The following is a 12,073-nucleotide window of genomic DNA, read 5'->3' as shown; positions in this document are numbered from 1 at the left end:
CTTGTCCATTTGAAACAAACCTCCAGCACCAATTTTTTCAGGTTATTTTAGACAAGAATCTCTTAATTTGTCAGTCGCCCTGGGCCGACTTCCAACCAAGATCTTCAGATCTCCGCCTCCAGAGTAGCCAGGATTGAGTGTGAGCCACCTTCACCTGCTCTGTTTTCCATTTTTGCCTGTACTGTTTTCCTCTGTAAATATGAAAGACTAATAAATACAATCATACTATCCTCTGCCTCAGCTCTACATTGTCAAATACAATAAATATTTTATAAGTGATTCTTGGATCATAATAATCTGCACTTGTTTTCTTTTTGTAAAAATAATCTGTACTTATGTCTTTTAAAGAAAACAATGAAATAGAAAGTAAATATGTTTTCAGTTTTTGTGTTGTTGTCTTTTGTTTGTTTCCTGAGACAAGTTCTCCTAGGCTTGCCTCAGATTCAAAATCCTCCGGCCTTCGCCTGGGATTACATGCCTACATCACTATATTGGCTAAAAAGACAGATAAAAAAAACAATAACACCTGCACTTGAGCTGGTTGTCTCAAAATAATCAGAAACAAACCTTGAATGGAGTCAACTACCAGCTAACTTCCTGATAATTTCCATACAGAAAAACTGCCCTAACTGCACTCTAGCTTCAATAGATCATTCTACTTAAATTTACTATTGAGCTAGGAACAGGCCATGAGTTCATACCCCAGTACTAAATTAATTAATTAATGACCTCTTCTTAATAAAAAAATGCATTTCCCACCCATCTTCCCTGAAGTACAAGTAGATGAATTTCAGAAATGTAATAAGCACACAAGATGATTATGTTTCAATAACTTAGCTAATTATTTGCTTATATGAGAACAGAACAATGGAAGCTATTGAAATTGTTTTAGAGAGGGCAAGAGGGCAAGGGAGAATGACAGAGGTGATGAATTCGAGCTGGGTTCCTTCTGTGCTTGTATGGAAATGTCACCAGGAAACTCTGCTGTACCACTGATGTGCACTAAAAAATATTCCAAAAAATAAATATTTTAGTCAACCGGCCTGCCTAAAATAACTACATCAGTGGCAGTTATCTTAAAACTAGATTTATCTCATAAAGCACCATCTACACAAAAACAAATCTGGGCAGAGAATTCCACAATATTTTTAAGATTGATAAAATTTCATTTAGATGTGTGTTCTTTTTAAATACTGCAGACTAATGATGAAGAATTTAAATGGATTAGCCAAATATTTGAATAAGGATTCTGCAGCCAAGGGACATAATTTTCCAACTATTTTACTTAGCTCTGGGCTCTGCACCTCCCTTGCCAACCAGTAAATTTGCAGTACTGCCCCTGGCAGGCATGCATTAGAAATCTCCTCCCCAGCCCTAAACATTCCCAATTATTCTAGTCATGCCAGCACAACCAATGCCCCTAAGTCTTCCATAAACATTGACTTGTACTGAATCACAGTCCTGCTCTGTCTTTTGCTAACTCTGAAGCAATTTAGGTTACTCCAGCCTCAGTTTCTTTAGCAATAAAATGTAAATTAGAGGACTACATTCCTACTTGTCTCACCTCACACAGGCATTGAGATGAAGCCAGCAAGGAGCATACAGAGAACACAGCAGAGACTGTCCTCAGTGAAAACCATTCACACTATCACCTTCCATCCACAGAAGAGATGATTTTTTTCCCCCTAATATATAAGCTTTAAGCAAGTTACACTTGTATTAAATTGGTAGTTGCTTTAGGTCTGTGGTTTAAAAACTCATTTAATAATAAAACTCTTTACACACATACACATACACCCAAAACAAAAGCAAAAGCAAAAACAAAAAAACACCTCATAGAGGACAGAGAAGAGCAGCTGTAATTTAGAAAGGGATAGAAAACAACCTCCAGACCCTCACACAGCTGTCCTAACTCCTGACGGCATTATCCAGTGCTCCAAAGAGGGGATAGCTCACACCTGAAGGCCTAGCTAAGGCGGCTGACATCTGAGGACTGAGATTCAAAGTAAGCCCAGGCAAGAAAGTTTACATGAGACCCTTAGCACCAACTAAAAGGAGGAGGCTACAATGCTTGATAAGAAATGTACTCATTATCTTGCCCATGTAATTATAACCCCTCTGTACAGTATTTTCACAATAAAAAATAAATAAAATTTTTAAAAAAATGTAAAAAAAACAAACAAAAAAACTGTGACTCCAAGTGGTAGAGCAGTAGCAAAAAACATAAGGGACAGCAACCAGGCCCTGAGATCCTTCTCTCTTTCTCCCTCTCTCCCTCTCCCCCTCTCCCTCAAAAATACAGTTTTTTGAGTAGCAATTTGTAGGACATCTTAAAATCATGGTAAGAAAGTCTCCATTGATAAGTGAAGCATGTTGGCTGTGTCTTAAAAAAATGATCCCCATGTACTCACTTCCTTACTAAGTAACTGTAACCCCCACGTACATCACCTTGACAATAAAATGAACACTTAAATAAAAAATTTTTAAAATGCTCCCTCTTTTTTGCTTTAGTTTGTTTTTTGATGATGGTGATGTTGGTATTTGTTTTGCTTTGTTGCGGGGCGGGGGATAAAGAAGAGGCAGAGAAAGGGAGGAAAGGCTCACAAATGCAATCATGGTATTAAGTATGTGGAAAATGAGCTATGTGACTTGTGGGCAGGACTTTGTGGGCAAAGTGAAGGAAGTAGTGACATTGCCAAAAACAGAAATGTACTCATTAACTGACTTCTGAAATGGTAACCCCTCTGTATAACACCTTAATATCAACAGTAAATCTATATTTTAAAAAATTGTACCTCTTCCTTCTGAGATCCTTGAAGAGCATTGGATTTCAAAATAACTGCATATTCCATGGTTTTTACAATAAGCACTTCTGCATTGCTTTCATAGCACAAATTGATAAAGCCTTCTAAAAAGATGGACACACACACACACACACACACACACAATTTGTCTTTTCTAAAGAAGTCCAAAGAAAACAAACTGCCTTTAGCCATAAGAAGATTGCCTCCCTTTTATAAGAAAGTATCTCATGAACTGGGAGCCAGGTAGAAGAAGCCCCTAAGAGAGTTTGCTTGAACATAGGAGTATTTTTAAACTTTTGATTGAATTATTTTTAGGGCTCCAGTAAGTCCTCTAATAAGCCAAATTCTTCATAATTCTCTGATATCTTAAACAATTGTGTTCTGTCTCCCCATCCATTCCCATACACATGCCCACAAAGGCACAGGAAACAGAGAACAGGACTCATAGCTTACTTAACTAGGCAACTCTGGATTCCTATGAAATTGCACTGCAAGTAGCATCACAAGACTAAGGACTCTCTCTAAAGTGTTTGAGTGTCTCCATACTTGGTCATTTAGGTTAAGAAATCCCTTCTCATCTGCCAGAGTTTTCAGCCCTCATTTCATAATTTCATTTCACTCAGCATTTAGTTACTGAGAAAATATTACACTACACACACTGGGCTAGGGAAACCACAATGAACAGGACGACGTCCTAAAAGACATATATTACGTAGAAGAGAAGAACATAGTGGTATACATGGAATCCTAGCAATCTCAAAGGGTTGAAACAGGACAATCCAATAATGTGAGGCCAGTCTGAGCTACTTGGTGTGACCTTGTCTTAAGAGAGAGGGAAGTGAAATACTGAGATATAAACAGGTAAAGGATGGAAAGGTAGCACATAGGGACTCCTTTCTTTTCCTTCCTTCCTTCCTTCTTTCCATCCTTCCTTCCTTCCTTCCTTCTTATTTATCTTGCTCTCTCCAATACTGGAGATTGGACTCAAGAGCCTGGGCTGTTCCTTGGCTTTTTTGGCTCGAGGCTGGTGGTATTCTACCATTTGTTTCATGCCTCCATTCCAAAGAAAGTGGGTTTTGTTTGTTTGTTTGTTTGTTTGGAGGGGTGACTGGGGCTTAAACTCAGGATCATGTTCTCTGGTTTGATTTTCCCCAAGTTAAATGGATTTTTTTTTCTGTTTTCCATTTTGGAGGGAAAATAGGTTCTAGAGCTTGAACTCAGGGCCTTTGCTCTTGTTGGGCTTTTTCTGCTTCAGGCTGGTACTGTACTATACCACTTGAACCACATCTGTACTCCTGACATTACTATTATTACTGTCATACCTGACATTCAAAAACATTTACCTGGACAGAACACACTTTAAAAGATGATCACATGGAAGTATTTTCTCATACAACTGAGGGAATTTTACACATCCAACACAATATTACATTTCTAATATTGTAACTTCTAATATTAGAATTCTTTATTTCTAGGTAATATTTCACAAATATATAGCTCAGGATGCCCCTGAACTCTTGATACTCCTGCCAAATTCTGGGATTACACGAGTGAGCCATGCTCAGCTTAAATATAACAATTACAATGTGATCACACTCTGATTAGAAAGCTCTGGATTTAATACAAATGTCTTTATTCTCATAGTCTTTCTAAAGGAAAGTCAGTAATAGTAGTAGTATGTTTTTGAATGGAAAAAGTAGCATCTCTTATAATGCATATATTTCATATGCTTACAGACTCACAAAATTCTAAAAGACAGAAAAATCATATGGCTTTTCCATGTTTTTTTTAGTTTTTCCTTTTTTTGTCAAATCTTTTCCGAATTGTCTTCCAACAACAATTCTGATTCATGTATTTTTTAAACTACAAGATTCTATCTTGTCAATCTTTGCCTGACTGAACCCTCACCCTTGGGGAACCCCAAGAACCATCCATGGTGGAGCCATTGGGCTCCTCTTCCTCTTCCCTTGACTTTGGTAATCACTGGCCTGAAGACTCAGCCTGCATTCTTCCCTTCAACAGATGTCACCACCTATATTATACCTTCTGTTTGCTCTACCACTAACTCCATGTCTGATTACAAGTGAAATGAAGAAACACAGCCAAAAATCTTTGGCGCATTAGTGAGTTTTCTGCTAATCAACACAGAAAAGAAAAAAATATCACAAACGTGACAAAATGTAAGGATAAATAAGTTGTGCACAAACTCCAAATTGTGTATAGTTAAGGCCTCTTCTTGGCACACGTCTAAAATTAGGAGACCAACTGGGTAAAAACTGGCCCTGAGCCACTAACTAGTATACAGTTATTCTTCCAAGGAGTCTGGAAATTGGAGGTGTTTATGAGATCTACTGCTATAATGAATTAATCATAAATATATATGATTACCATATATATGATTAATATATATGTATATGTATCACAAATGTCCAAGCATGGACAAATGCTATAGTAATATTTAATGCTTTTTCTTCAGTCCTTCTCAATCAACAGATATTAAATACTGAATCTTTTTTATTTTTATTTTCTGGTGCAGAACTGTCTGCATGCTCAAAATGGTGGAGAATCATGATGTCCTGAAAGAAACCCAGGTCTCAGTAGTTTGACAGAACAGGGCTTACACCACAATGCCATCATTTAACTGAGTGAATCTGACCAGGTATGTTAAAACTCTGAGCGTCAGCCGGTACACTGCAAGTGAAGATGATAATTCCATGAACGTTCCCTTCAGGGAAAATTAAGTTAACTCGGCCTCTGAGCTGACCACTTCCTCCTCTCTTTCTTCACATCTCCACCAAGGCAGAATAGTAATGTGACCAGGCACTTTGCCTTACGAAGGCCACCATAAAAAGACTGATATACCAGGCACTGGGCAGCCTTGGCACCCTTTCTTCTTCAGCATTTCTTCTCATCCACAGATTTTTTTTTTAAAGGAAGTTTTAAAAAAAGTTCAATATTCTTTTTTTTTTTAAATACTGACATGGAAGGTCAGTCTTTAGAACAATGTGTAATTCACTCGTAGAAAGTGTCACAGAGGAAATGGTATTTCAAGTTTTATCTGCCACTTGAATTAAGAATTGCTTTTGAAGTATTCTCTCAATCATTTAGTTGAACTGGTAGTTAATAATTAAATATAATTGTGTACAATCTCTGTAAGATTGCTACTTCTTCAATGGTGAAGTAAATCTTACTCACCTGAAAGAAGATTATTAATCAAATATTGTAAGTTACCAAGCACACTCAATCAAGATAGAGAATTATTTTAATTTTAAATGCCTGATTGAAATGTCAAGATGGGAAAGAGATGATTAAATATGGGTTTCTAATGTAGGTAATGGGAATAATGTTTTTATTTTCAGGAGATAAAAAGCATAATCTCATCTGTTCTCAAGTACAAACAATAAATAAAGGTATTATCTACTGTATTGTATGAAAATGATTTTTAGCATGTTTTACTGCAGAACAAGCTTTGGAGAAAGCTCAGTAATCACTGGGTCATAAACTATCTTGTGACAATTTTCAGCTGTTCAACACTAGCTATACAAGTCCTAGATATTCAAATCAGAAACAAAAGAAAAACATTACCCCTTAATCCAATTACATGGGAAAGGAAGTATTTCTTACTTGAAGAGTAACTATGGTACCTATTCATCCAGTGAAACCTGATGTTATCTAGATGTGTTAATTATTCACTATAACACCTTGGCCTTGTTCCTGAATGCAGTCACACCATCTCCACCTCAAGCTACGAGAACATCAGTTCAATAATTGCTGATAAAGAATCCTAACTGTAATATAGAACCAATATTAGAGATTTGAGTTCTAATTCACTCTTCATTACACAGATAAGTAAACTGAGACTAAAAGAACTGAAATGTCTCACAGAAAATCAGAAAACAGGTTTGCCAAAAGGGCCCAGTCAGACTCTCCTATCTATACATTCTACTGGAAGAACAGCAACAACCACATGTCCACCTGAGTGTGTGGGAATGCTCTCAATAGGCCACAAGAGCATATTTTAGCTGTTAAAATAATCCAAGAGGGCATTAGTCATACACAAATGTCCTTTGGCTATTAAGTGTGGGAGCAGTGTTAATTTAATCAACTATCCTCCCGTTTCATTTTATCCACAATTACAAAGATGACAGTACTCTCATAAATTAGCAATAATGCAATTTGATTCTCTCCCAAAGAGTACACTGAAGTTTGGTGATTCATTGTTATATTGTCCACAATATCCAATCAGTGTTTGATCAATCCTGGAACTGAAGTAATACTGGGTAAACAGGAATTTGATGACCACTTAATTAAAGCTTCTCTAAGAGATAGAAAGCAACCCAGCTCCTCAGTGCTTTGAAAGTACACATTAATACTAAGCTTTTAAAAGGTATGTACAAAAGGAAGCATTTGGTTTTGCAGTTTTTATGTTCATCGATGCTTCCATTAGCTAGTCAGGAGTCAAATGATACTGAATGTCAAGTCTCAAATGCAGAGCTGGGCTGAGGAAATCTCTATGGTAAGCCCCAGACAACCACCACAGTTGGCCCTAAAAGCCTAAATGAAAACTGACGTTACAGAGAAAAACAGCAAGGTCTATTTGGATACCTTAGCTCTCACTTTAACACCATGTTCTCAAGACAAAATTGGTTTGGGCTTATTCATAATTGTTGACGGCTTTACTATTAAAGTATGCATGAAAAAAAATAAATAAAGTATGCATGTGTTATTCCTCTCCTAAAAGGAGGAATGACAGCCACTCCAGCTACATAAACTCTCCAAATTCTTTCTTACAACTAAATGTGAACCACCACCACCACCCCCCAAAAAGAAAACAAAAACAAAATCAAACTGTGTAGTGGCATGTTTATGTCAACCTTCACAAAACATGCAAACAGACAGGCTGCCTGTCCCCCTCTCCGGGCAAATCACCACTTGTGACCAATTTTGTGACACTGTCTTTTACCCATTTCACTTCCTACCCAATATGCCAGCCTGGGCCGCTGGTAACCCAAGCCCAGAACGCCCTGAGAGCAATCTACTTCTGGAGCTGGGAGGGGAATAAACAGGAAAATCAACAGCAAGAGTTCTCTGCTGCCCATGCCTGTGGCTGGGTTTCAGAAACGCTTCCATCCTATTTTATTTTCCCTCCTGCTACTGGGGGAAAAAAAATGGAGAGGGAGCGGGGAGGGGAGAGGGCGGACCTCAGGCTTGGGATGAGCCCCAGAAAGCAGAGACAACAGGCAAATAAAACACCCAAACACGGAACCCGCGAAGAACAAAGGAAACACCAGCGTGTGAACAGGAAATGAAGCAACTCCAGACGCATAAAAATACCTTTTGGGGCCGCCAACGTAGGTGAAAGTAAAGGTGGAGTCTGAGTATCTGAAATCTGAAACGGAAAGTCTAGTTAGGAGCTGCCCCTGGGGCGGGGACGCGGGGGGAACGGATCCTCTCGAACCCCAATTCTGACTGGCACCTCCTATTGAACCTAGCCAAGGGAGGCCTGGGCGAGCGGGAGCCCCGAGCCAGGAGCCTGGCTGAGTCCCCGCGCGCCCCGGCGGGCGAGGGGAAGGGGGGGGACGCCGCGCACCCCCTGCCTGGTGCAGCTGGAGGCCGCCCCCCGCAACAAGTGCCGGGTACCATGGCAACGGCGGGAATTTCCCGGCTGGGCGGCCGGAAGCGGCCCCCGCCGGCTTCACACCGCTAAACCAAATAAATAAATAACGATAAATAAATAAACCCGGATCCCGGTCGGGGGTGCAAAATGGACGTTAGGCGACCCCCCCCCTGATTCCCACACTAGAATGCAGGGGGGCGGGTGGGTTGCGGGATAGCTCGGGAACCCCGAGAGTCTTCTTCACTTTCTGGGGCAATACCATACCAGTCGGAAAAGGGGATCAGGGGAGCCGAGGGGGAGGGTGCGGAAGATCGGGGTCGCAGGGCACCCCTTCGCCCCCCTCCCACCCCGAGGGGGGCCTCGGCGCCCCGCGCGGCGCCCCGGCGAGCGCAGCGCAGCGCCGCGGGCTCCATTCCGGCCACCGCCGCTCAGCCATGGCGCAAAGCCCGCGGCTCAGCCCGCCCCGCTCGGTGGCGGCGGCCGCGGCCGCGCCGGGCAGGCTCGGACGCTTCGTGCACGCACGGGAGGCTGGAGCGAGCGCGGTGCAAGCCACGGCCGCGGCTCCCCGCAGCCCGGACCCCTCGCTCAGGCCCCTCGGGCTCTGCCCCCCCCCCACACCCAAAGCTGGCTGCAACCCCTGACTTGGGATGGAAGGTAGGGTGCGCGGGGCGGGGAGAGGGGGGAGGACACGACAGGCGGGCGCCCCCTCCCCCTTTTTGGATGCAGCAGCTGTTGCCAAATGACACCCCGGAGGATAGGGGCTGGCCACCCCCCTGCACCCCCTGCACGCCGCCCCCGCCAGCCGCGCACAGCTCGGTCCGGAGGGAAGAGGGGAGGCGGGCGGGGGGGGGGGTCCTGGCCGGGCTCCGGGGCTCCACTCACCTGCGAACAGGCAGTCTTTCTCGGCTCTGGACTTCTGGATCACGACGTCGATATCCTTCTGAATGCGCTCTTGCCGTGAACACATCCCCATGAAATAGATCCCTGGAAAAGAAGAAGCAGCCGCGTTCCCACCCCGCCCCACCCCCCGCGCGCGCCGCCAGCGCTCCGGGAACAGTCAGTTTTTAAACACCGAGACCCGGAGAGGGCGAGGGGGAGAGACCTCTGGCCGCGGCGAGGGCCGAAGGCGAAGTGCCGTGGGCAGCGGTCCTGGCCGAGGGCGGCGGCGGCGGCGGCGGCGGCGGCGGCGGGGGGGGCGGCCGGCTTTGCATTCCCAGATGTGGCCGCCCAGCTGCTGCTGCCGCGGCCGCTGGATTCCAATTTCCTCCGCGGCTGACAATGGCTGGTGATGACACCGAGGCGCACTTTCTCCCTCCTTCCCCCCCTCCCTTCCCGCGCCGGGGTGGGGGGGGGGGGAGGAGAGTCCGGGGGTGGGGGTGGGGGGGCGCGGCAGGGAGCCCCCCCTCCCGCTCCGACTCACGCGCGCACGCCCCTGGCGGCCCGCACGCCGGCCCTGCCTTGCACACACACACACACAGTGCACACACTCACGCACACTCGCGCCCGCGGGCGGGCGGCGGCCGTGCCCGGGCTGCTGCAGCGCCGCAGACCCTCCTGCACTCCCTCGCCCGCCTGTCACCCAGGCCGGCCGCGCCACGCTGGAGCTCTTCTAGTAGCGGCCATCCCCACCCCGCCCGTATCCCCGGGCCCTCCCCACTCCCCACCGACCTCCACTCGCGCTCGGAGCTGAACTGACCGTGTAGGTACTGAAGTCTCCCCCCCCCTCCCCGCTCCCCGCCCCGGGGCTCGCTGCCCTCCCCACTCTCCCCCTCCCTTCCCACCACTTTTATGAATTCCACTCCACTTTCAAAAAGGAATTATTATGAGTCATATGGAAAACCCAAACCGGAGTGGCTAGGAGAGAGAGAGAGTGGGGGGGGGGGGGGGGAGGGAGGAGCAAAGACAGAAAGAAAATCTGTCTGTAAAAATGAAGAAATAACGGCAACAAATCTTTCCTTGGTGTCACATCAGGCCAGATTTGGGGGGAGGGGTGGCGATGGAAATGACACCCATTCCCTTAGTGATGATGTCTGACATTGAGGCTTTTATTTATTGTTTAACCCCCATCCCAGGTCGAAGTCCTGGGAGCTCTCTATCAACACAACCCCTTCTGAGATTCTCCAGTCCTTCCCTCCTACTTGTGTCTGTTTGGGAAATTTAGAAAAGAAAAAAAGAAAGAAAATTGGCAAAAGCAACTGGATGTCTGTTTGGGCAGGAAAAAAAAATGGCCAAAGCAATTTCGGGTCTCCCCGAAAGAAGGGTTTTTAATCTGTCTGTCTGGCTGGCTTCTTTTCCAAAGCCACTCCTTTGCGTTGTTAGTCAGGGGAAAGCTCTTGCCATCTCGTAGCCTTACTGGGAAGGGTCATAGTGCTGAGTTCCTTACTCCCTGAGCCCAGCCAGGTCTAGCTGGCCATCTCTCTTGCCCCATGAGGTGCAATATGGATGGGCCCCCAAGAGAGTCTTTCCTCGTGGGTATTTACTGCGATTCCTCCTGACAGGCCGGATCTCATTTTTGTTTCATATACCGAGAGCCTTGTGTGGAATCTGGAATACTGGAGGGAAACCTCCACCCTGACAAGTCTGCATGAATGGTCAGCCTGTGTTCTTTATATGTACCTTAGTGTCAGTTTCTTCATCAGCAGAAGTTCCGGGTTCAGATCCTTACTGGAACCACTTCTCATTCTGATAGTAACAACATGATTTTTTTTTCTTTTTCTGAGAGAAAGAAGGATTGACAACCCCAATGGATGCTTAGGAGTCTAGTCAATCAAAAGCAAGAGTGGACCTGGGCACGGCGGCTGTAATTCTATTGCTCAGTAAGTAGAGGAAGGAAGAATCTGAGATTTCAAAAAAAGTAAATAAAGGGCTGGGAAGGTGGCTCAGTGGTAGAGTGTTTGCCTTGCATATATGAGATCCTGGGTTCAAATCCTCAGCACCACATAAGCAGAAAAAGCCAGAAGTGGCACTGTGGCTCAAGTGATAGAGCACTAGCCTTGAGCTGAACAGCTAAGGGACACTACCACTTGAGCTGAAGAGCTGAGGGACAGTGTCCAGGCCCAGAGTTCAGGCCCCACAACCGGCGAAAAAAGTAAATAAATGTAAAAGTAAATAAATAAAAGTAAAGTAAATGACAGTTTTCACTTCATTTGCAACAGTGAAACATTATGAAATGGTGCCTTGTGCTACTGTGCCCACTGGAGTTAAGAAAGGAACTCATCTCTGCTTTCTTCAGTCCACTACAACCTGGGATAGGTTGGAGCCATGCTCACTACCATCATGTTCTGCTCACTCCTCTTCTGGGTGCTTCAAGTACGTTGTTGGGAAGACTACACAGCCACCAAAACCATTTTCTCCATCACTCCTGAGTTTCACAAATACATCCTTCTTTTCATGTGCTCTCCTTTGTGAAGCTTAAAATCTCTTAACCCCCAAGAATTGTTCTTATAGCTGTCTTGCCACCAGGCTTTGAGTCCTCAGAATATACATTTACTCCATGTAAGCTTGAAATAGCTTTAAAGTGCTAGATGTTTGTCCTTTTGGATCACTTTAGCTCATTACTAACCTTGTAAAATAAGCCTTTCTGTGACTCGTCCTATACAGTACCTGACTTTTTTTTTACAACCTTCGAAGGCTGCCCTGTTTTAATCAAGCA

General features: G+C 44.4%; 1 protein-coding gene across 3 annotated transcripts in view; it reads right to left on the bottom strand.

Moving 5' to 3' along the window:
- Parp8 (poly(ADP-ribose) polymerase family member 8) overlaps window positions 1–10,106 on the bottom strand; it is a 169,452-nt gene extending 159,346 nt beyond the window's left edge. The window contains exons 1-3 of one of the 3 annotated variants that reach the window (XM_042690552.1): window positions 10,090–10,106; window positions 9,304–9,405; window positions 8,139–8,193 (exon numbers count right to left, since the gene is read on the bottom strand). In XM_042690552.1, coding sequence (XP_042546486.1) covers window positions 8,139–8,193; window positions 9,304–9,394 — 146 coding nt within the window. In that variant the 5' untranslated portion in view covers window positions 9,395–9,405; window positions 10,090–10,106. Of the gene's footprint in view, window positions 1–8,138; window positions 8,194–9,303; window positions 9,406–9,523; window positions 9,702–9,841; window positions 9,865–10,089 lie in introns of those variants that run through there. The other 2 variants (XM_042690553.1, XM_042690551.1) reach the window with 2 other exon arrangements.
- Window positions 10,107–12,073: the final 1,967 nt, after the last annotated feature.

The sequence above is a fragment of the Dipodomys spectabilis genome, unplaced genomic scaffold (genome assembly GCF_019054845.1).
Source record: "Dipodomys spectabilis isolate Male_0828 unplaced genomic scaffold, ASM1905484v1 ptg000138l, whole genome shotgun sequence".
Classification (NCBI taxonomy): Eukaryota; Metazoa; Chordata; class Mammalia; order Rodentia; family Heteromyidae; genus Dipodomys; species Dipodomys spectabilis.
This window is presented reverse-complemented; position numbering and strand designations above follow the sequence as displayed.